This window comes from Oreochromis niloticus, linkage group LG4 (assembly GCF_001858045.2).
Source record: "Oreochromis niloticus isolate F11D_XX linkage group LG4, O_niloticus_UMD_NMBU, whole genome shotgun sequence".
In the NCBI taxonomy this organism is placed as follows: Eukaryota; Metazoa; Chordata; class Actinopteri; order Cichliformes; family Cichlidae; genus Oreochromis; species Oreochromis niloticus.
The window spans coordinates 26,740,065-26,765,137 of record NC_031969.2 but is presented as its reverse complement, the minus strand read 5'-3'; the positions used below and the strand labels follow the sequence as shown (position 1 = coordinate 26,765,137).

At 40.2% G+C, this 25,073-nt stretch overlaps 1 protein-coding gene across 7 annotated transcripts in view; it reads right to left on the bottom strand.

The window, feature by feature from the left end:
• The window catches only part of znf385c (zinc finger protein 385C), a 137,048-nt gene that overhangs the window by 14,332 nt on the left and 97,643 nt on the right, over positions 1-25,073 (bottom strand). For all 7 annotated transcript variants that reach the window (XM_013269625.3, XM_013269626.3, XM_005468852.4 and 4 more), the window contains 2 exons: positions 13,193-13,335; positions 6,502-6,612 (listed from right to left, as the gene is read on the bottom strand). In XM_013269625.3, the coding sequence (XP_013125079.1) occupies positions 6,502-6,612; positions 13,193-13,335 (254 nt within the window). The remainder of the gene's footprint in view (positions 1-6,501; positions 6,613-13,192; positions 13,336-25,073) is intronic.

The following is a 25,073-nucleotide window of genomic DNA, read 5'->3' as shown; positions in this document are numbered from 1 at the left end:
GCAAAAAGGAAAAGCAGAAATTACTTCATAAATAATCTGCTAGAAAGACTGGAGTTCACGTGCAATAAATGTTAAAATGCACGCCTGAAATATTCACTCTCTCACAGGCATACGCGGGCGGCAAAGAGTAGAGTCTGTTTCTACCTGATAACAGCGCTGGCACGTTGGGAGGCCAGAGGTATAATTGCATGTGCAATATGCAACAAGAGAGCGGATTCCATCTCTACAACTAGCCTATTAATGCTCACTGTGAGAATCAGCCTCTGCAAAACCTAGACACATCTGGCAATACATGCTAATGTCACACACATCTGAGCGCTCGTGAGCACGCACAAACCCACAAACGCGGATCAGACGCAAAACACATTCTGACTGACTGCACTGCAGCAATAAACACGCAAGTTTCTCTCCGGGCGGATCACGATTTACCTTCACATTCGCATCGCTCTCACGACCTCAGTTCAATCCCAGAACAAAGCCCCTGTTGTCAGAGTAAGCATGGATACATATGAAAGGAAGAGAAATCGATAAAGAGATCACTCATTAAAAGCTAAGATAAATTTTAGGGATAAACTCTCTTCAGAGCGTGGTCTGGATAGAACGTAGGTACAGACGGGAAGATTTCAGACTCATAATGAGAGAAAATCACAAATAGCATACATGAATTGGTGTTTACACAAATTAAATACAAATAGCAAAAACACCTATTTTTTTTAAAGTGCAAACATTTCCAAACACTTTTTTGTATCACGGTATGATGCAGCTGTTTCTCAAACACATCAAACTTTATTCTTGAGCTTCTAATTTAACACTTCCTGAAGAAACAACTCATGCAAATCCTCAGGTACTAAACAACTTGCATGAAAAGAGAGCTGACATTTATCTGAAGGACTCCTTGGTGATAAATAAATAAATGCAACAAGAAGATATGAGACTTGTGATCTCATAAAAGCCTTTTCAATAGGATCAAAATGCTGATTAACCGATTACCTGAGAATGAACAATAGATTAGTCCTAAGCCAGCAGGTTCTAACCTTTTTCATCTGATGTATCCCACAGGCCTCTCAGATGGATTCAAGTACCCCTTTGCCACCAACTAACTGTTATTAACATATATAAGTGGATACTGTTAAAGTGATTTTCCATCCAGCAGAACAGGCAATGTTATTTCAGTTTGATTTAAGCTAATTATTAACCCAACTAAGATATATACAATCCCGGTCACTTCATTAGGTACAGCAGTTCAGCTGCTTGTTAACACTAATATCTAATCAGCCAATAACATGGCAGCAAATCCCTGCATTTAGACAAGTAGACATGATTAAGATGACCTGGAGAAAATTTAAATTGAGCATCAGGACAGTTAAAAAAAAAAAAGATTTAAGTGACTTCAAAAGTGACATGGTCTGGCTGTTTTGCCAGACATGCTGTATTTCAGAAGTGCTGATCTACTGGCATTTTCCCACACAACCAGCTGTGGGGTTTACAAAGAATGGTCAGAACTGCAGTTCTCTGTGCAAAAATGTCTTGTGCATACCAGAGGTCAGACTAGAAAGGACAGACTGCTTTGAAAGCAACAGTAACTCAAATAACACTCCTGATAACTAAAGTAAGCATAATAGCTTGGGCGAATGCACAACATGTTAAACCTTGAAGCAGATGAGCTATAACAGCAGAAGACCATAGCGGGTGTCACTTCTGAGGTTTCATTTTGCATGGGCTCACCAAAGTGAGATAATAGAGAATTACAAAAATATGGTGGTGTACACGCAAATGCCTACGAATCCTCTTGCTTAGCATACTGACCTTTTAATGACCACAGCTTTCCCATCCATTGATGGCTGCTTTGAGCAGGATAACACGCCATGTCAAATGGCCTCCTCAGTCCCCAGATCTTAATCCAATAGAGCACCTTTGGGATGAGAGGGAACTTGAGATTCCCCAAACATGGATGTGTAGCTGACAAATTTGCAGCAACTGTCAGTACTGGCCAAAATCTCTGAGGAATGTTTACAGCATCTTGTTACGAGACAAAATGTGGTCTAACCCAGTATTAGGAAGCTGTACCTAATAAAGCATCTGGTGAGTGTTTGTTTTTCCAAGTTATCCATTACGTTTGGCTTTTTCAACAATGTATCACTTTTAAAGATTTCAAGTCTTCACAGTTATTCGTAGCTACGTATTTCTTCCAAACAAATCTTTACCTGGATTAGCTGGATTAGCAATTACATGGGTACCATCAGCTGTTAATCAATAAATTCCAGCGGACCATTTTCACCATTGACCTCTATTTTTCCCAGCTACTCTATTTAACATCTTTGTTTAACAAGATATTTCAACTGTTTACGCATCCTCTTAGTTTGAACTGCTTTGGTTTTAGTCCTACTTTCAATCATTTATTAATTTTTTTGACCAATGCTTTTTTTGTTTATTCATTTATGCATTCCTTTTGGCTGTCTGTTTCAACTGCTTATTCATTAATTTTAATGAACAGTAACTTTTCTTCTCCAACATGTTCAGGTCCACTCAGTTCTTTAATTAAAATTATAATTTCAGTTTTATATTTTTTTTTTATTTTTTTTTTGTTGGATTAGTTGAACAAATCTTTGCATATACCCCGTGGCAACAAAACTCCCCCTGGGATATTTCTACCACTGATTGCGAGTCACTGCCATAAGCAATAATTAAGTTTACTGCTTATGCAGTATCGTGGCAGAGATACAAGGTCAGTGGCACACACATACACAACCACTACCAGCCTAAAGTAAACAACAGAACTTGGACTATAGAGTGTTAACATGTATGCGTAGCCACCATAACGTGCCCGTCAAAACATCTGTAAAAGCAACTCAAATACCTCAGCACGTTGTCTGACTGATTTGCAGTGAAAAGGCTGCGGAGCTTGGCTTCACAGCTTGATTTGACGAATTCTGCTGGTGAGCCCTCCACCATTTGCTTCTCTATCCAACTGAGACTCAGTGGAGGCTTGAAGGACAAGGTGTGAAATGAGCTTTGGTTTTCACCACCCCAGCAGCGAGACTACAGGGAGATACAGTTTCTTCAAAGAGATTCAAGAATGTCCTGTGATTAAGAAATCGCTGCGATAAAAGGAAACACAAGGCTATATTCTGCCAGACATATGTTGTGGGGGTGTGAAAAGTGCCCCATCCCATAGCTCTGAAATACTGCGAAATTGTCTCATCCAATAATGACTTTCTTGTAGGAAAGGAAACTGACAAACAAGTGAAGTTGTTCTGCCAATTGGATTGTTTAATTCAGCAAATGCAGAGCTCCCTCATTTCATTAATTTGATGAATTAACTTTTCATTATCTCCTTAAATTACAAGTATAGGGTCAATTTATAAATACAGGCAGCCCAATCTTATTGTAAAATGACAACATGTTATACGGCCAACACAAGAAAGGATATAAAACATTTTCAGCAATTATTCTCCACACTTTCAGTACTCTCACCTTCCAATAATATTACACAAGTAATATAAACTAAACTTTAAAAGTACTGTAAACTGTTTATTTTCTATGACCTCCTCCTCCTCAATCTAGACCAGAATTGTTTGTTTCTTTGTCCATGAACTCCCCCTAAACCATTAGGAATTAAGCATCGAAAGTAACCACACAAACATCTTACACCCCCGGAGGTTCTTAGCTATAACAGATGTTATTACTTGGCTTGGCAGCCATCTAGCAAAAGTCTAAAATGACCTGTTTTTGCATTTATGCACCTATAATACCTTAGAAATCCATCCTATCATTTTTATTTCACAATAATAAGACCTTCTCTATGTCCATAAAAGTTGAACTATACATTATATATTGTGACATTATCACGTTGCCTAGCAACCACCTAGCAATGGGCTAAAACGACACATTTTTAGTAAATGAACAACATCTACCACCCCTGTGTTTTTTAAAAAACTTTTCACAGTGTGATCAAGTATATTAGTTCACCAATATACTTAGTATAGTACTTAAAACAAATAATGTTAAAAATTCAGTAGAAGCAATTAATGGTCCAAATACACTGAAAAAAACTATAATAGCTAAATCAGTTTTGGGAAATGAACTTGTTTGACTTCTTGCCAACTGAGACTTATTCTACTCTCATTTCAGTAGAGACAGGTGACAAAAAAATGTCATAATAAGTTGCTGGTTTTCTGTGTGTCAATTGGATTTATATCTGGTGACAACAGCTTATGAGCTCACACAACACTTAGTGACCCCTCATGCCTTACAGATGGAACCTCTTCTTATCCTCAAGGCGACCAGAGCCATGAGAATAGAAATATTTTTATGCAAAATGGGGTCACCAGGAAAAGTAATGATTTACCCTTTGAGACATGTCTTAAAAAAGAAATATGGTGCGAGTGTTTGTATTCTGTGTTTGTATTCTGTACTGTTCTGTACAAACTGCACAGAAAAGAACATATATAGATATTTTAGTCTATTATATGTTCTACTAACACATATTTCAGTTTTAAAAACACTGAAGTCTGAAATTTCTCCACTATATTTGTATATGAAAATTATAATTATTACAAATTTTAAAAATTGTGACTAAGTAGCCTATCTTTGGCTGAATTCTGAAAGTTTCGTTTATGCTAGAATTTCTGAATTACCTGGTCCCTGTACATGTATTTATCTGTTTTTGTAGTCTCACCATGTCTATCCAGCCTTTCCTTTAACATTACACTAGGTGACTTGTCTAACATAGACAGGCTTGCCAAAAGAAAGGTGCACACCTGCGTGCCATGGATCCTGTGGCAAGATCATATAGTGTGTAGGTGAGAATGACAGAACTGCATCTAATGTGCGTCTTGTACCAAATGATTGTTTTTGTAAAATTGCTGCTCAAGTTCAAGGCCAAACCAACTCTCAGGCCAACAGACTGACTGTCAGCGCTCCTGACAGCCAGTCCCCCACTGGTTATTAGTCTCTTGAAATGATTTTGTTTCATGTTGGTACTGTCATTTTTCAGGTGGTTTATAGATCATCAAAAATTTCTGTGGTGGTTTTTACATTCTTTGACACCAGCTCTATTTTTCAGTGTTACAAAATACATAACAGAAGAGTTTAAATGGAAGAGAAATGCTTTCTTGTTCTGCACTGCTACTACTGTTGTGGAATGAAACATACAATCGTGCTTGTAGTTTTGAGCCACATAAAATGTTACCAAGGGCTGTTACACTGGCCCAACACGGATAACCATGCCAATGAAATCCCCCCACCCCGTTGCACAACATCCCCTCATCACAGGGCTCGATGGTTCAGATTTTTTCCCATAATTTATATCTGTCTGTATGGCTGGCACAAGTACCTGGTTAGCCAATAGTTTAGCACAAACACTAGAAACCTGGAAACATCCATCAAAGATACACCCCAGAGTACACCTCTGCATCACTGCAGGTGGGTGAAAGGTCGAACCACTGAGGAATTGCTAAAAACAAGATTGTCAGCTGGTGTTAAGTTGCTCTTTAAGGTCTATTTGTGCTCTACTGAGCAGCAAAGTGAGCTTACTTATTTCCCCTTTGAGCATTATGCATAAGGATAAGTTGGTATAATATCTGAGCAAACTCTAAGGAGGGTGCATGGAAGTGTTAGAAAAGTATTCATGCTCTCTGAGAGACAGATAAAGCTACAGTCAGACCTGACACTCCTCTTTAAGTCGGTGTGCGGAGGCAGGGAATGGGATTTGCTCTAGTGTGTGAAGAGCACGACTGCATCTCTGCTCCCCCCTCAGCTCCCTGTCTCCTGTGCCTCAGACCTTCTTTGAAGATGGAGTCCAAATAAAAATGTGTGACTGCGAGTGTGCGTAGACCGAAGAAGATTCTGGCTTTCTGGACATTTTTTTGCTTATATAAATATGCATAAAATGTCATGGGATGTTTTCCTGTGTCTGTGTGCATGCAATCTAGTCTGCACGTTTGCGTGTGCATGTATGTGTATTCGTGTCCTTTAGCGAGGGTGGCAAAAATGGAGTAGGGAACCGAGAATGCTGCTTCCTGCTGTGGCGGCTGATTGTTTCTGCTCTTTGCTGATAAACAACAGCTCTCCCTGCTGTCTAATCCCTCATACCAAAACGACTCACAAGAAAGCAAAACTGAACAAACTTTTACATAGAAAGCTGAAAAAAAATCAAATGACCAACTTTTCATTTAAATATACAATCATTTGGAGAAAGGGAAACACTCAGACCTTTTTCACATTTCCTTATACACACACAGATGATACACAAACACACACAGCATGCAAAAATGCGGTGATCTGAGGTAATTGCAGAAAGATAATAAGAACTAAATTCAAGAAGATAGCAGAAGCCCAAAACAATCTTCTCCGAGGCTAGACTCACTTTCTAGTATAGTGTGCTTTTATGTTTTAAATTACACAGTCTGGCGTACTGTCTGTTTCCCTGCCTTGTTGTCCAACATTATCTCTTTCTTCCTCATAAACACCGAAACATAAAGCCAATGCAGCGTGTCTTACCGTCGAGTTAAAGCGCAGGTGGCAAATGTTGCAGGAGATAATCTGTTTCTTCTTGAGTGGCTGTGGAACACCAAAAGTGTGGTTGATCACAGCCTTCTGGACAGGGTCCATCTGAGAAACAGAAACACATGACAAGTATAAGCTATATTAGTTCTATATAATTTTATTTTCCCAAATGATAGAAGCTACTTTGTTTCAGAGGTGAGGTGAGGTTAGTTCCCATAAAGCCAACATTCAATCTTCAGTGTAAGGATTTTTTCAGTCTGGTAAATCAGAAAACAGCATGTCTAAGCAGTTCTAGCAGCTACTGCAGATTATAGACGAGGGCAAATGTTCTGGTCACAAGACACAAGAGCATTTTACCAGTTAACCTTTTGGGAAATTGTTCAGATATATGATCCAAATGATAAGTCTTCATTTTTGTTTCCAATTTTTTGATATGAACAAGTTAGATTTTTTGATTTATGAGTTAAGTGTACTAGTAAAAATCCTCCCATGATCTGTTGGGGTTTTCAGTTTGAAGCCAAGATCTTGACAATATGTTCTGATCAAACTTGAATTCTCCCAAGTTACATGTTTTTTATTAATTCATAGATGCAGAAATCTTTAGTGTATAGTGCAATGCAACAATTTCACTTTCCTTTAAAGGTGGCGAGTTGTGCATTAGTGTGGTAACATTTCAAATGGACCTATTATTCTCTTTTCCAACTCCAAAATATTTTTACTCTCAGGCTCCTCTAGAGCAGCCCTACATGATTCATAGTTCAATGTAATCCTTATTAGGCCTTGGTCCAACCCCTAAATTCATCCACTAGTCTCTCTGCCTTTTATGCCAGCTTTCTTTTGATTGGCTGGTAAACAAAATAAACAGCAGGTAAATGGAAGTCCTCACAGCCACAGCTGTATGCCTGCGATAGATCATACAGAGCTAGGAATAGGAAAAAATATCTAAAACTACACATGTGGTGGTTTTAGACAGTCTAAAGCCGGGGCTTTTCACTCAAGAATTATGTTTACATACTCTGACCTCATTATTTGGAGCTTTGGCCATGGTTCTTATGAGCTTTATTATAAGATTAGAACAGACTAACAGGATATACGCATGGCAGAAAATAAGGAAAACAAGGAAAAGCTATTTTTGAATACACTAGATGGAAATAATCAAAAAAACTGGAAAGCGTTAAATGTTACTGATGATAAGGTAATGTTAGGATCAAAAGGCAACCCATTTCTGCTGTGGGATCACCACAGTCTGAGCTCTTGCTGTGTGCAACCAGAGGGCATGGAGAATACTCCTCACATGAAAATCAAAGCATACCACTATTAATAAAAACATATTAAAAGTCAAAAAAAAGCAGAGAGTACATTTCAGTGACAGCTGAGCTTATGGAATAAAACTGAAACAAATTAAAAGGTTACTCTGTAATGTCAGCATGAGGCTGCTTTACCCTTTAATGTAAAAAGAATAACTCTGTTCCTGTCAGCACGTGATACAGATTTTCTGATCATCAGTAGCTCTTTGGCCTACATACACGGAACATTACCAGAGGCTTTATTTTGATTAAAGATGCTCATTAAGAGTCGTACTGCTAAACTTCTTCTGATGCACTAGACGAGGGCAAACTTCATTTTGAAGAGATAAGGTGACAAGGCGCCACCTTATTATGCATGCAAGCTAATTACTGTAGTCAAGCTGCTGGTGAACTGCCAAACTGAAGGAGAGAAATTAGACTATTGTAAGTATAAAAGTAAATACGCTTTTTCTTATGCTTCCCAAAAAATATGCTTAGCTGCTGTTCAATAGAAAAGGATAAAAAAAAATAAATCAAAGTCAGATAACTAAGATCAAAGGGTTTTCCATCTCACTTTGTTAAAGTGCAACTGTGGTTTGGTGGAATTACTACAACAGCAGTGACGTACTGCACAGTATTTAGTGAGGGAGTAAATACAACAGTAATACTAATGAACATAAAACGGCACAATCCCTAAAAGAGTAGAGTTTAGATGGCATTGATAGATAATATGTTACTCCTCCAAGATTCCGTTATTTTTCTACCTAAGAAATACAACTTCCAGGGTAAACATCACTTTCTAGTACCACATGCTGCATTTCTACTTGTTGTAAATCAACTGATTGTATTCACTGATTGCAATTTGCTATTGGTATTGTTTTTTTTTAATCTCCCAATTTTTGTACACCTGAGTTCTTGAGAATTCTAAAGTAAAGATGAAAACACATTTTTTTCCCTCCTAGAAAGCTCAGATCCATTATTTCTCACAAGGCTGTTCATTCCCATTTTTCTGCTGCAAACTTGCTGGATGTAATTTTTTTTTTCTTTACTTAAGCAGGAAAGACAAGAGATGTTTTGCTGCTGTCACGTCGACTTTGACTAAATTAAGTAACTGCTACTGTGTTTGGATGACAATCTTGATGGGTTTCAGGTCTGAAACACCTCCTCACGCAAACAATCACCTTTTCAATTTGAATGAAAAGATGATGCAGAACCAAGATGATCCTTTTCCTTTAGTGAGTTACACTTTTGTGCGTTGTATTGCAGTGGTGATATTAATGGGGGAAGTGTGGTGCTTAAACTGTTAGATAAATCAACACCTACACCATAAGAATCTACAGGGAATCTACATTCTTTATGAATGTATTTTCATTGTAATCTCAAAAACGTCACTGCTTAAACTTTATGAGTCATTGCAGCCCACAATGAAGTGTTTACTGCAGAAGGTTTTAGACAGACTAAAACTGTTTTAACTGCCTATGAAGAGACAGCAGAGAGTCCCAGAACACCATACTATAAACAGCAGGGTGAAACCTGAGGCTTCATTATAAGATCTGCATTCCACAGTGACAGCTGATTTCACTGGGGCACCTTTCAGCATGGTATCACATATAACAATCACCTTGGATCTTACCCCAGGCTTGTACAGGGTCTGACCCACTCTATTCCTCTGCTCGTTTGAGAGAAGGGTCTCCAGAGGGACGGGGAGATCACTCTTCACACACTGAATGATACCGCTGCGCTTACTGAAACTACACTGGTGGCTGTGCTGACAGCCTCACCTGCCCAGAGATCAAAGAGTGTTGGCGTGCTCGTGGCACACTGCTTTGCTTTGTTTCTGCCACACAAGGTTAAAAAACATCAGACTCTTCCACACCGCAAAAAAAAACCAAAACAAAAAAACCCAAACTGTGCCCTGTCCAAGGTAACTGCCTCTTCTGCAAGGATAGAGTCTGTTTACTACAGCTTCCTCATGGCCAGGTGTGAGAAGGAATATAAACACATCTGACAATGAAACCTTCGTGCTGCAGGTACATCTCTCCCTCAGGGCTCTTTACCATTGTTGCTTTATTTTGGTTTCCTCTACCTGACACAAAGATATCTTTGGAAGCAAATGACTGTTTCCTTTTACCAACTGTAGCCTGACCAAGGTAAACCTAGCTCTTCCTGCTGCCCTCTGTCCACCTTAGAAAAGCAGGCTGCGCACAGCCGTTTGTTTTAGGAACTGAAGAATGTGTCCATTGTCTGTCTGCAGCCATCCTGAACCGACTGCTATAAATGCGTCTTTTGTCCAAGCCCTCGGTTCTCCCCTGCCATCCTAGTGCAGACAGAACTTATCCTGCACCGGGTGGCTGAGTCCGTGATGGGCTTTCAGGGTAGATAGATAGAGACAGAGAGAGAGAGAAAGAGACACACAAAGGGATGAGGAGAAGGTGGAGCAGTGGGAGGATGTAAGAAGGGACACCAGGGGAACCGGAGGATATTTGGTTTTGGAGACAGGTGCATTCATCTTCCCCCTGCACACGTCTGGGACAACGTGTACCTTATCAGGGCTAAGAGAACCCGGGGCTCCTTGTTGAATGGACGTTGTGATTAATGCCACAGCTGCACTGTCAGACTGTATATTATGGAGGCTAATCATCTCCTCCCGCGACTGAAGCGACACTGATTTGATGTTATTTCCATGGTTATCATAATTTCTGCATTGTGGTTGTGGTAGATTCCAAGTCCTACTGCGAGTTGTATTCTATTTAACAATGGCAGACCGAACAGCATTGCGACTCTGTAAATACGGTTTCCTTTGTACTACCTTGCTGCATTCATTGGTAATCTACTGCCTTTTTTGTCTCCAATAGCTTTTACTTTTATGGATGCTTTTATTTCTCTAATAGGGAAGCATAATGTGCAAAACTAAAACCCCAAATTAGAATGGTGAGGCACAGACATTGGTTTGAGAATAAAAACAACAATTTTCCCATTAAAACACAAGAGAAACGCAGACAAAACACTGACCAGAGACCTACCCCACTGCCTTCACCACTAATATAAATACATGAGGTTTTAGAGGAGTGAATGTTTACCACGCTGCTTTTGCTCCTAGCATGCTCAATCCTCCACAGGGCAGTATAGCCGACTTCATGACCCAAAGCAGTAGGCGGTTGAACAAATGAAAAAAACTGCACTTTTCACACAGGCTGGCAGCCCCCTACATACACAAATACACACCATAGAGCAAACATTTATGTCTCATCCACCCCCTCACACATGTCCTCCATTGTAAAGAACCAGCCAGACAGACAGATGACTGTATCTCCCTCTTTCTCATCCTACCTTTTTATATGTACAGTTTCAAAAGGTGTAAAAGTGTATGCAGGAGCTAAATCTCTAGCTTACACTCCATTTACAGACCACAGAACTGGAAACAGTTTCATATTGCAATGAAAGGACTGAAAACACTTGGACACTGTGGGCACACTCTTCTACACACACGCAGAGTGGAAAAGTAGGATCAAAGAAATCAAAAAATACTTGCACACATACACACTTGAAATGACAATGACCACAGCGCTGGAAAGTAAAGGATCAAAGATATAAGCTTTTAATTCCAGAAACTGAGCCATCAGAGTCAACATGCTTGAAAACTGAATGGTTTGTGGGTGATGTTTGAAACAGAGGCTATTTTTACACATAAACTGCAATCCTGAACTTCCCTAGACATTACCTAATGTGCGGAGGAGAATGTGAGAAGGCAAATGTCCAATACAGTGTGATCGGACGAGATATTAAATAGTTTTTAACCTGCCACGTTCCCAGTGCACTCTATAGTATATCTACTTGTATTTTTGTGAAGATGCAAGCAAGTGCAAGCTCTAACCCTGTCCTAAAGCTTATGAAGTATTTCCAGTAGTGAGAACACAGCTGACCTCGACTATCTCTATCTGTAAGAAAGCCCCAAGTAGCAAAAATGTGGTGAAAAGATCTTTAAAAGACAGCGAAGACAGCTTTGCCAGATGTCTAAACAATGTTGGGAACAGACTGAAAAGAAAAAAAGAAAGAAGAAGAAAATCTACATTTGGATGAGAAGTGAAAAAGAAAAACATTCAGCATGTCTCTAAATACCTCAGACGGACTGTGTGTGCATGTGGTCATTTTTCACACAACAAAAAAACCCCAAAACAAAGCAAAGACACAGTTTGTACATTTTTAATAGGCTTGAAAGTCAATATTTGGGGGCTGTCTATGAGTGATGGTGTTCTATTGTCTTCTAACAAGCTATGCTTTTACTTTATTGGCCGTGTGTTTAAAATCATTGTCATGCGGACAAATGAAGCTGTTGCCAGTGAGACGCTTACCAGATGGTATGGCATGGTGGATCAAAATCTGACAGTAGTTTCTGTGTTCATATGGAGCAGATGCATCACTCAGGTCCTGTGTCAGGACTTTGCTGGATTTTTTCCGCCTATTTCTTAAGGCCATCATTTTCATTTGCAGTAGATAGTTTTTCAGGCCTTCCACATCTTGTTTTATCTCCCACTTGTCCAGTTTCCACAGATTTTTTAAGCTTGCAATGCTTTTCTTTGTGAATCATCTTTTTGGCAGAAAAATACTATTTTAAGCCGTTCAAACTATGTTATATTTGGACTTTCCAGAAATCTTTTCAATAACGAAATGGAGAAAAAACTGTGTTCCTGTGTCTCACACACAAATAAATAAAATGTCAATCAAACGTATTTACACATACACACATGCATTATTTCAAAAAAAATAAAAAACTCAATTTTACATTTTAAACCAAAATAAATCAAATATAGTGACACAAGTCACCAAAGCAATATTCAGAGGTCAAACCCTGCTTCATTAAAAACTGTAACCTAAAGCTAGGATAAAGCCTTGGCACAGCACTGGAGGCTGTGGTCTGGCAGGGGAAGTATTGATATAGTGACAAACAGAATAGCTAGCAATAATGACACAGCTTTATAGGCCTGTATTTCTTTGTAACACCCCCTGATATAAACCGAGTTGGCATGAGGGGCATATTGACACAAAAATGATGAAGTATGTGTACAAGTACCCTGACCCTTATACCATAAAAGTATGCCTCATGCTGCCACAGAGAACGAAATCAGGCTAATATGTCTCCTGTGAGTTGTCTTCTAATCAATACCCTTCACTGTGTGATATTTTTTTTCTAGTTGATTAGATTTTATTTTTTATTTTTTTGGCTTGCCTCGAATTCTGAGTAATTTTCAAAGTATGCTTTGAAAGACGAGACAAAATGTTAAACTATTTTTACAGAGTATTGCTGACAATGAACATTGTTCTCAAATGACTTCAACATCTTATTTTTCAGTCCAGTTTATCTAAAAGTGATGTTTATTATGAAGACCCACTAGACTCACCGTATTAAAGTTAGGGAACAGGCTAAGTGGGGAGGATCCATTGAGTCTGAAGGGCAGGAGGTGTTTGAGGTCGAGCTGAGGCTGCAGAGGTCGTCCTGGGACGGGGAGGGAAGCCAGGAGTGGGCTGCCCTGGGCCGATGTACCTGGACAACACAACAAGACCGATGTTAGAAGTTAAGAAGCATTAGGAAATGTTCGCATGAGAGATATTTCTGTCTCAGTGCAACTGTGGGAGAGCGACTACACTGCTGGCTACGAAGGGGACAAACGCAGTGCTCAGGGGAGGTCTGACTTTGATTTATTTGATACCAGAGGCACCATTACACCTCCAGCTGTCACCAAGCACTCACTGTGAAACTTGTTTGTATGTGTACACTTGCATTTGTGACTAGGCAGGCGCTTGTACTTGGGACAATACAATGTGTTTAAAGACGTACCTGTGTGTTTAAGGGCGGATGGGCAGTTTTAAATACCCCAATCACCTCAACTATGCATACACATCCCCCCAAGGACACTCACCTGCCCCTTATGTACATGCACACACATAGACATAAACACATGATTTAATTACTGATTTATTGGCTAAGAAAAGGTGCCTGCAAGAGGGGAAGATAGGAGTTATCGGATTTCAAATGGATCAGGGACGAAGAGATTTCTAATTTTCCGCCTGGCTGCATTTCAGTGGACTGGTGTGCTCAGCAGTGTGCAGGCACTTATCCCGGCAAAAGGATCAATCATTCGATGTCAGCTGCGGGTCACGGCGGCCACCTGAAAGTATGCCTATCATGTGAGCTGTTGTGCCATACACATTTATACTGAGGTAGTCGCACACAGAAAAAAAAAAAGCAATCACCAACTGTACAAAAACATCAGCACCACAGAAATACAAAAGCTTGACAATAGAAAAGAATCCTTTAACTCTTTCCCCAATAAAGATGACATCTGAAGACATCCCCTGTACCATTAATGGCGTGTTTTCACACCTCAGTATGTATCAGTGAAGATGTGGTTTGACAACCATTAAAATGGTTTCTAGGATTTTCCAGGATAGCTGCATAGGCATAACCTACCCTCACTAATATCTGATGATACTATTAAAACATTAAAAGCAATGGAAATTATTAAGATCTTTGGTCCATGTCTAACTATGTAACTACATAACTATATACTTTGTCCAATATCCTACACATCCAGTACATGATTCTTTTAGCATCGGCTTTGAACATCACTGCTTGAAAGACTAGACTGGATAAAATACAGAGCTATTCCACTCACAGATCACCAGAAGACTGCTCAAACACTGCTACAAAGCCATCACACCCAACAAAATAACAGAAGCTGTCAAAATAAAGCGCAGTTGGTGCTCTGCAAAATTTTGTGTTGGTTTTTTTTTCTTGCTTGTTGTGGCATCTTTGTAGTACTTTTTTTTCTCTCAGAATTGCTGTCAAGGTTGCGGTACGATGTTGATATTGCTGTATGGCTTGTGTGAAGTGCGGAACACAGTGATAGATGGGGAATCTGTCAGTAGTCTGGCCCATGGCTTTTTGCGGCTTGGCAGGATTGGCAGTTATGTGTGTATTTGGTGGGTGGGGGGCTGAAACACTAAAGCCTTGAGCATATGCTCCTCAGCACTGGGCTCAGGCCTGCCTTTGCCATGTGTGGGATCTCCTCTGCTGTCTGTCTGACACTGAGAGAGTCAGCACAGGACGGACGCAGCCTACAGACACGTGGGCAGCAGCCGGCAGGGGATCGCTCCTACACGCAACATTCACAATCACACAGAAAAACAAGGAAAAGCTGAGTCTTCTCTTGGCAGGACTATCAGAGGAGAAAAAAAAAAGAAGCTGGGCTCGCAGGGAGGACAGTTATCAGCTGATAGTGCTTCCCCACCTCTATGTGACTCCCTAGGCAGCTTATTAAATCAGGGGCTGGCTGTTTGCCTCTTTGGATGATAACACTGCAATGGACGCACAGCCTGAATCCTGGCATGTACGACAGCAAGCGAGGGAGCGTGTGCGCTCGGCTTGCATGTACTAGACGAGAATCAAGCATACACAGTAAGACATATAAACAAAACTGCCTACGCACATCTGAAAACAAATAGCTCCGAGGGCAAGCGGGAAGTCAACACACACACAAATACACACACGCACATAAAATCAAACAAGGTATAATTTTGCACTTGACGCATATTGTACGGGATTTTACTAGGACTACTTTTTAAAGCAAGTACATCTCCATTTCTTGTGTTTGTGTGTGTGTATATTAGTAAGGACAGTGGATTTATTTTTCTTTTAGCCTTCTACTTCCGTTAACCTCCCATCACTCTGCAAATTTTCCACTTATATGGGTGTTCCTGTACATATGTGTTTGCATGCATATGTGGTTAGGTGCACATATGCTCTTTCTGGCCAAAGTTATGTCTGCATCAAGGCTTAGATTTATTTATGCCTCACTTGTGGTCCAGACAACCACTGGCAGTTGAGGCAAGGCCTGAAACCAAATGTCCAGCCTCGTTCTCTCTCCCAGATGACTTTGCTAACGGATCTGACTGTCTCTGCCAGTCCTTCCCCAGGCAGACTCCCTCCTCCTCCTCCCATCACAACAGCGCATTCCTCCCTCTCATGACTCACTGGGCTTGGTTACACAACAGCCACCGTCACATTGTATCTACTCGGATATGTGTGTTTGTGAGTCGTGGAATTCAAGCAGCGATTTTTCAATTATTTTCTACATGCACACCTGAGAAAAATAATGGATTCTAAGCACACTGAGCCGTCCCTCTTTCACGATCGCAGAATTAGCCCTTCAACCCCCAAGTCCTTCTACTGTAATTCTCTTGTCAGTACTCCAGTGCTCTCTTAGGTTTCTGACAAATTGCCTTTTCTCACATCTAAATACCCCATCTCTCCTCAGTGCTCTGCATATATTCTCACTGCTGAGCAGCACAGGAAAGAAAAAAAAAGGAGAGGGTCTGGGAGGAGAGAAAACCGCCTTTCTATTTGTGGCCCAGTGTAATTATGTGGATAGCTGCTGGCACAGCAGGGTCTTGAAGTTCGGTGAGTGGATCTCCACCTTCTTTTTCTCCTTACTGTTGTTGTCCAAGATGACATACAATTTCACCTGAGATCAACTTGCTCCAACCAGGTGCCCTTTAAGGTTGGATATACAATGCACGATTCACCCTAATTGACCCAATTCAATCTCAGATATCACAAAACTGGGCTGGCAACATTTATTCCAAATCTGCAAGGTTGACTAATATTAGTGTCTAAATTTTAGGATTTCATTAAACTTTGTCCTCAGCCCTCAGAAGCTGAATAGGAAACTGTACTGCTGTAGACCTCCATGGACCCTCATGACAGTGGATGTACAGTTGGTATAAAGAGACAAAACAGTACATGACCATTCTTGCTGACAAGCTCTTTAGTTCACAACACAAAGGTTAGACTAAAAGAAACAAAAAGTCTTATTATGAAGTTTCCTATGGAGCTCGGCGCAGAAGGAAACATGATGAAATCCTTTGTTTAAGAACATTTTAAAAGAACATATCAGAGATGTATTTGTCTCCAGTTTTGCATCATTTTTATTTTTTCTTTGTAGAGATGTGATTGTGGGATCACTGGAGTAAAAGCTTTTCCTTTACAATTCCACATATGATTTCCACATATTTAGAGGACATTGTGTACCGCATCCCTGATGCTCAGCTGTGGCTGCCTGCTGAGTAACAGTCAGATTGTCAGTAAGACCTTCATCATTAGGCCTCTGATCTGATTATCCAGCTGTGATAATGAATATCTACATATCTGAACTTAAATGAACAGGGATTTGCAAGGGAAATTGCTGACTGGTGAAGTGATGAGCACTAAGTGCAGGCACAACGTGAGCATAATTACACTGAACCATGTGGATGCTTCTTTTGTCACTTGCCAAGTACACATAATAACCTCTCTTTTGATGATGTTTAGCACGGTCTTGATAATTCAGTCAGTGACTGTAGACTTCATGTTCCTAATACGCACACAGTCGAGTTCTGACACGCACACTCAGAGTCATAACACGATGTTGCTCATTGTGCATCTGCCACACTGTTGCCACACTGTTTCACCATCCCCCAGTCGCCCTGTGAACTTCCCAGCGGCAGCTGCCCTGCCTCAGAGGTGCTGATGGGACTAGATCTGACAGCATAGGAAGAGCCAACAACTACAACTCTGTGTAAAGATAGAGAATTGGAGCTTTTTAGTTACAGCAATGTAACTAACAGAACATCTTCTTCACTGAGGTATGAAGTAACCCAAGTCATGCTATGCATACAAATGACTGCTTCAACTGCTCTATGCTTGGAAACTGTAAATCAGGCTCATAGTGTATTAGAGGCTCACGGCTATTCGAGGGCACAATCTGACATTGCGCTGCCTCTGGATGTCACTGACAGACAGAAAGAGACAAAGATTGGAGAGAGAATCGGGGAATGAGAGAGATAAGTAACTCCTAACAGCCAATTAGCTTCTGCTTGATCAGGTGGTGGTGTGAGGGCCACTGAGGGAACTATTATAGTCTGGACAAGAACATTAAATACAATCAGCTTTAATTAAAGACCCCCCCCCCACCCGCTCCTTTAGTTATGCTGATAATCTGCAAGATAAACTGAGAGATGTGGCTGGACTGATTACATGAAACACTAAACAGATCATGAAGGAACTTCACTTAGCAATCCATTAAGCCAATTTGACCATTTCCTCAGCATGAAATACGATGACCTGTATGTTTCTGCCCATCATGATACGAACACTAGTATTAGAACTACGAGCTGCAACTGTTTTTGCTTTCAACCAGAATTTTTGGAGGTTTTTACGTGTGCAAGCCATCTCCGTGTTTCAGTGAGAAAGTAAAATATATTCTCAGTGGCATGCAATTAATTTTTTTCCCTCTCCAAAGAACCCTCTCATTTTAGCTCCCCTGCTTCCCATCTCTCATTTTTCCACCTTAGCTTAAAGCTTTTTAAATTTGTTTATTTGAATTACGTTTTGCTCTTTTTTTCAGGGTCGCTCGGCTTGCCGTGCTGGCTGCACTGTGGCTAGATATTATGTACTGAAGTGTGTAAGTTGATAACTGTTTGTGCTACACATGGCAGTTTGTATTTCAGTGTGTGGCAGAGGCATATATAGTTTAGAAGGTAAATATGTGCAAGGAATATTTGAACAGTGCGCAGCCCCAACTCTACACGATTTGATTTCTGATGTCTGAATGGTGAGGTGTGCTTGTCCACTAAGAATTTTTACGAGGATTAAACTCAATCTCAGTATAGCTACTTTTATATTTTAAGCTAATCTGCTCTTTAAAAAAATCTTTCATATGTAGTTTTGGCCTCCTTTCCCCTTCTTTTCTCTGGATTGCAGAAGGTGGCAGCCTGCTCCATGTGGCCTGATTATATGCAAGGCTAAGCACAGTTTGACCCCCGACTGAAAATACAGCATGCTCAGGAAGAGAGATGACTTTATAACTTTTTTCACATGCAATTTTAGAGGAAATATTCAAAGTCAGACCATGAAAGTTTTGCGTTTACCTCTCTGTCAACCCCAGAGCCTCACCTGTACCCAGCTAGCCTTACTGTCCTACTTCACTGGGTTCATTTCTGTAATTACCAACACAAAATGAAACAATGTATGAAGTAAGTTAAGTATGCAAAACATTTTTAATGTTTATAGGCCTCAGGCAGATCTTTTACAGTTTAAACAAAGGTACAGAGAGAGCTATTTTTTGTCAATAAATAAAATATGATCTGAGATTTTTCTGGGGTTCAGCCTTTGGCTTCAGCATCAACAGTGCTTCATCAGACAAAGACACTAACCAAAGCCTGGCTTTGCTGTAATTTGTTTATTCATATTTCATTCTAAAAGTACAAAAAAATTAGCTTAATTGTCTGTAATTTGTGTCTTTTTTTTTAACCCTTTAAGACCTACCATAGAACCAAGCCCGCCAGAGCTTAAATTATATTTTTACATGCTGTAGTGCCAATTTTGGGAGCATTTCAAGTTGATATACATCAATACAACCATTATAGCCCAAATTTTAATAATATGTATGCATTAAGTGCATAGTAATTACATAAATTGCAAAAAAGTGCAATAAACTACAAAAAATTTGAAAATCGTTTTTGTTTTTTTAACATATATTTCTAGTTAGAGAAATTTAAGAGGCTAATCCCTCAAAACTGTAAATACAAAAAAGTTGCACAAAATAGTTTCCCACTACAGGAAATTTATTTTGAGTGTCTTTATAGTTTTATTTTTGAAATACACCAATTTTTATATACTGCAGGAAAAACGAAAATAAATATTATAGTGCAAATTTGCAAAAAAGCAGCATATGCATCAAAATAAACTATTTCCAGCAGTGCAATATGAGTTCTAAGCATCCCAGAAATGACACAGAAAGTCATAAAGTCAAAGATAACTTTTAAAAACACCAGTATAGGCTCTGAGGCCCTGATAGTAAAAAAACTACATTTCCGCGAAAATGACGTCACTTCCGGTTTCGGGCAAGTAATGGCGGACATGCGAAAGTTCACGCTGACGTCTATTCCAACGTAGGAAGTGTTACGAACAGCTGATCGGATCGGCAAAGCGTGTTTCTGGAATATTATGTTTTTGTTGCTGCAAGCACTTTTTATGCAGTTTTTGCAAAGCTATATGTGGAAGGAAACCGTGACCTAGGACAAGCTGATGGCATAAGATGTAAGTACAATTCCTCCGGTTTCATATGCAAAAAAAATTATTGCTCTAGCTCACGTGGTTGCAGAGCTACCGGGATTTAAAAATAGTTAGGTAAAACAGAGCGTCCCTGCTCCGACCGGTTTTAAAGGGTTAATATTACGGTGTTATAATAATAATAGCTACTCATGTGTGAAATTATAATATCTCAAATGTTCTAGCTAGTGGCAGGTTGCAAGCAATTATTCCTAAATTTCACATTATCAGAAAGGCTTTCAGGAGTATGTTTAGGTTTACAGTATTTGGCTCCGTTGTGAGGTGTGGGGGCCCAGTAGCAGGACCTTTTGGAGATGCTTCTTCTCCTGGGGTGTGTCTGTAATGAGTTCTGTCAAGCAGTGAGCTGTGCACTGCTACCAAACCCAACCTGAGCAGAGGCAAGGCCCATCTGTCAAGCAGAGACGATAAGCCCGGAGCCATCAAGAGACAAATTGCTCAGCTTCCCCACTGTGAGACCCTACGAGGCAGTCTTCTAAAGGCAAGCAGCAGAGATGCTTCTGATTCCTGATGCTACACGGGAAAAAGGAGGCGGAGAAGGAAAATATCAAACACATTCATTTATGCAGATGGCGCCGTTGGCCAGTCATTGCTCTGGTGCAGCAACAGCAGCTGTACACAGAACTTCAGTGTGACTAAAAACCAGAAAAAAGCAGGAAAGAAACATTATTTTTGTTTCTTTGCTTTCAAGCCGGAGGGTGAGCTGCTTTAATAAGTCCCCTACACTTTTCCTAATCCCATCACTTTGGATTTCAAAAATAATGACAGCTGTTGGACCTTTCCCTTTAGATGAAAACAAAACTAACTTTAATACACAGACAGAGCTGGAAAGGTGAAAACGGTCAAAGGTAAAATTTAAACATATGTCTAAGAGTCAACATTAACCCCCCCCATCCACCATCATTACCGTAAATAACATTACTCCAGTTTAAAGAGTCATGTTAAAAAACAAACAATACTGAAGAAAATAATTCAAAGTTGTGCCATGCTCCTAAATATGCAAAAACCTTTGGCTAGAAGCAGTGCAGGATTGACAGGAACTCCGATAAGGTTCATTTCCACAGCAAATTGACTCATTTGTGGAAGCGGGATTAAGTACATAGTTTTTTACATGAATAAATATCAAGCTGGTCAACCAAGCGTTATGCAGCTATCATGCCAACTGTGACAACTCATTATAAATTGATTAGATATGCTAGGTGAGCCGGACTGTTTGGATCTTCAAGTAAGGAAGATGCCTTGTAAAAGAGTAAATAAGGACAAGACAGAGGCAGCTTTCTAATTTTAACTCCCCAGCTGATGAGAGATGTCACTCAGACACCAAGATGTGGGACTAAAGGTGGTTATGAGGCTATGACGAAAGGGAAAAGAAAATGAAGTTGTAGCTATGTTAAACACAGTGAAACTATCCTCTCCTGAATTCCCCACTAGACGAGCACTAAGTCACATCGCACACACACACAGAGGAGAAAAGCCCTTCACAATTAATGATTCATTTACAGCTGCAAATCGTGTGAGATTTGTAAGAATCGCAGGCAAGAACATTCCCTTTATTTATATAAATGACAACAGCAAAGTGCTTGCAGAGAGAATTGTACTGTACGTTTCTTGTATATTACATTCATTGTTATGCAAAAGAGCTTCTGCAAAGCAGGTTGAATTTGCAGTCAGTAAATTGCTTTGCAGAGCAGATTTTTTTTCTTGCCATCAAATGGACTGGTGATCATCTAAATCCATTCCACCTGAATTTGTTTTTCACAAAATGTCTCTTTCCTTACTCATTCGCCTTTTACTAGGGTCTTTGTTTTAGACATTTCGCATAACACACCTAATTTAAATTCTGCTATCAGGCAAGTGTCTACGGCCAAATTAAAACTTAATGGAAATGTGTACTGGCTATAAAAAGACAAAAGGTTTCCTGTTCGTTTTAAGTCTTAGCTGTAAGGCCAAATCATTTTTATCTTCTTTTACCACATGTACATAGCAAGTCTTATATTATTTGAGAAGGAAAAGTGCAGTTACATCAGGGGAGTAAACGTGGCTAAAAAAAGAAAGAAAAAAAGTCCTCCAGCTGTTAGCACAGTGATAATTCATACACAGCTCACTTACTTTAATGTAGGTTTGAGAAAAAACAAACTCAGTAGCAGCTCAAATATCATTTAAATACATCAGATATGCAGAAAGACCTGATATCTTTGATGACTGAACAGATGGAGTTTTTTCAGTGACCTAGTGTCCACATCCAGGTAAAAAGGTTAGCTGAAGAACGTGCTGGTGTTAAAAGTCGATTATCCCTGGCTGCTTTTGAAAGTACCTCACTCGTAATCAGTAGCGACCTTGGGAATTGAACTAGCTAATTTTGCCCAACCTGGGCTGTAATTGTTTCAAATCAGCCTCATGCCTCAGCATCACTGCCAGGCTAATTGCTCATGAGCGGGAAGATTAATCTACAGAAGCACATCTGTGGGACTTAATTTACGGGTCGCAGTGCCATGCCTTGTGGATCCATTAGACTCATTTGGTTTTCAATCCTGTACAGCATATGCAGCTAAACAAAGGTGAAACAATGGTGGGAAATTGCCAGAAAACAAGCAAACACAAGACCCACACTGCTAAATATTTGTACATAGTCAGATTCAGGCAGTGCACAGCCCTGGTGTCGACCCATGCATAGATATGCGTAATGACGACAGTACCAAAACACCTTCGCGAACATTAGCTTATGTGAATGAGAGTGGTTTTTGAATTGGATATTAGACAGTACAGCTGTACTCCTCCCCAAAATGAGCCGTCTCTTATCAAGTTCCTCCCTAAACACCTGCTAATGGAGGACACAACTCAGCTAGGCTCAGACACAGTAAACAGATTCTTACAAAGCAGGAAAAGCATAATTGTGTGACAAACGTCAGCCCTCAACCAGAAGCCACTAAAAAAAGATCAGTGATTGGATTGTGAGCCACTTTTAGGGTGAGAGAGGACAGGCCGTTCGAGCTCTCTGAAGAGAAACAGCTGCAAGTTGCAAATTGGAAAGCCTTTGTGAGACAGGGCTCTGCCCTTTGTTGTCTCCTTCCTCCTCTCCTCAAAGAGCTGGCATGCAGATGTCTCCTCTCATTCCTCGCGTGTAATTACAAAGATGGGAGAAGAGCATAAAAGGATAATTCCTGATATGGCATTGTACAGCAGGCGGAGCACACCCGGCAGCTGGCATGTTTTTAAATAGAATTACTTCACTTTCAAAGCAAAAGACTTAACACTGCACTCCTCTGCTGCAGCCACTTATTTCCTTTTGATTGTTCAATATGAGGCAGCAGACAGGATAATGTGATTGAAAACAATCAATGTGATCACCAGTGGTGGTGGTACATACCTTCAACTCTAGTTATAGAGTGCTCCTGCTTTGCCTGGGTGCAGAGAGGAGACATGGGACTGAGCAGATAAGGATTCTTATCAGAACATGTGCAGGTGTTTAGTGGAGCAAGGCCATAACAGGATTCTTAAGTTACTACTGGCTGGCAGGATTTCATTTGATGGCAGAAGTAGGAAAAGAAGTGCAGATGGATGGTGAGGTGGAGGTACAGAAGGGAGTGAGCTGGTGGCCTGGGTGTTATAATTGTGAATCCCCCCCAGAGTGCCGCAGTACCGCATGTCTTTGACACCTGCTGGTGTGGTGATAAGAAGTGAAAACCAATCACTCCAGCTACCCGCCAGCCCCAACTGGCAGCTTGCTGCCTCTCAGCTTGCTACTCGGGTATTTCTCTCAAATATAACTGGCTTTCTGTTATAGGTCAGCTCCCTCTGTAGGCTGACACCTCAGGATCGGAAAACCAGAGACAAGAGGTGAGGTTATAGGAGGGGAGACTACTAAAGGACAAGCGAGATGCTCATTAGTTTACAGTATGCCCAAGTAAAGGGTTATATACCACAGAACCACCTCTATCTATCTATCTATCTATCTATCTATCTATCTATCTATCTATCTATCTATCTATCTATCTATCTATCTATCTATCTATCTATCTATCTATCTATCTATCATCGAATTCACTGCTGCAGGAGGGCTGGAGCCTTATTCAGCTGTACACACTAGACGAGTTGCCATTCTAACAAAGAAAGAGACAATCACTGACACCTATGGCCAATTTACGATCACTAATTAATCTAACCTCTTGGATCTCTTCAGTCTGTGGGAGGAAGCCAGAAACCCAAAGAGAACCCACACAAGCATGAGGGAAACATGTAAACGGCACACAAAAACGCCTCAGTCGCTCCAGGATGTTCTTGCTGTTAAGCAACAGCGCTAACCACTGCTTCACCACGCTGCCCTGTTATTAAACAAGGATCAGTTTTTCTTAATCCCAAAACAAATGGATAGATCTTGTCCTCACTTCTTGTTTACAACCAGAAATACTGTGAAAATGAGAAAAAAATGTAACCAGTTCTACCATTGTAAAACAGATTAAACGGTTGTGATATGCTACACTAAGTCCACCCACCATCGCTGGTGGCAACTGTATGACAATTATCCCTCCCTTAGTCCTAAAGAGAAAACTGAACACTTTATAACAAACCAGGAAAAATCCAACCTATTGTACTGATGACAGAAGAGCAGTTTTTATTGCACTGATCCAAGCGTGCTGTTGTTGTGAAACATTGTGCATGCAGAGTGGAGTTCTAACCTCAGGTAAAGCGCTTATGAAACTTTAAATTGAGACAAAGTCACCAAATTTAAGTGGTTTTGAAAAAAATAAACAGTTTAAATGTGGAAAGAACAGTTATAGCTCTCTCTTTCTCCCCAATTACTTGGGGGTTAGTTGCTTTTTCTCCCAAAGTAACTGAACTAGGGTTTATTTCATGCAAACAACCTATGACTGAGAGTAGCAAGACTTAACCATAAGGAATCATTACATTATACATTAACTTAAAGATAACCCATCATCATCACTGTGTTCTGTGTGTTTCACTGAGCAGGGTGTGCACATAAATGAATAAGATAAACAAAATAATTGATTTCCTTTGGTTTTCAGGGCACTGGTGGAACACTCTGTTCTGCAATCTCACCACAAATGCGGTATGGAGGGTCACTCCCTTAGTTTCCATATGAGGAACTCACAGGC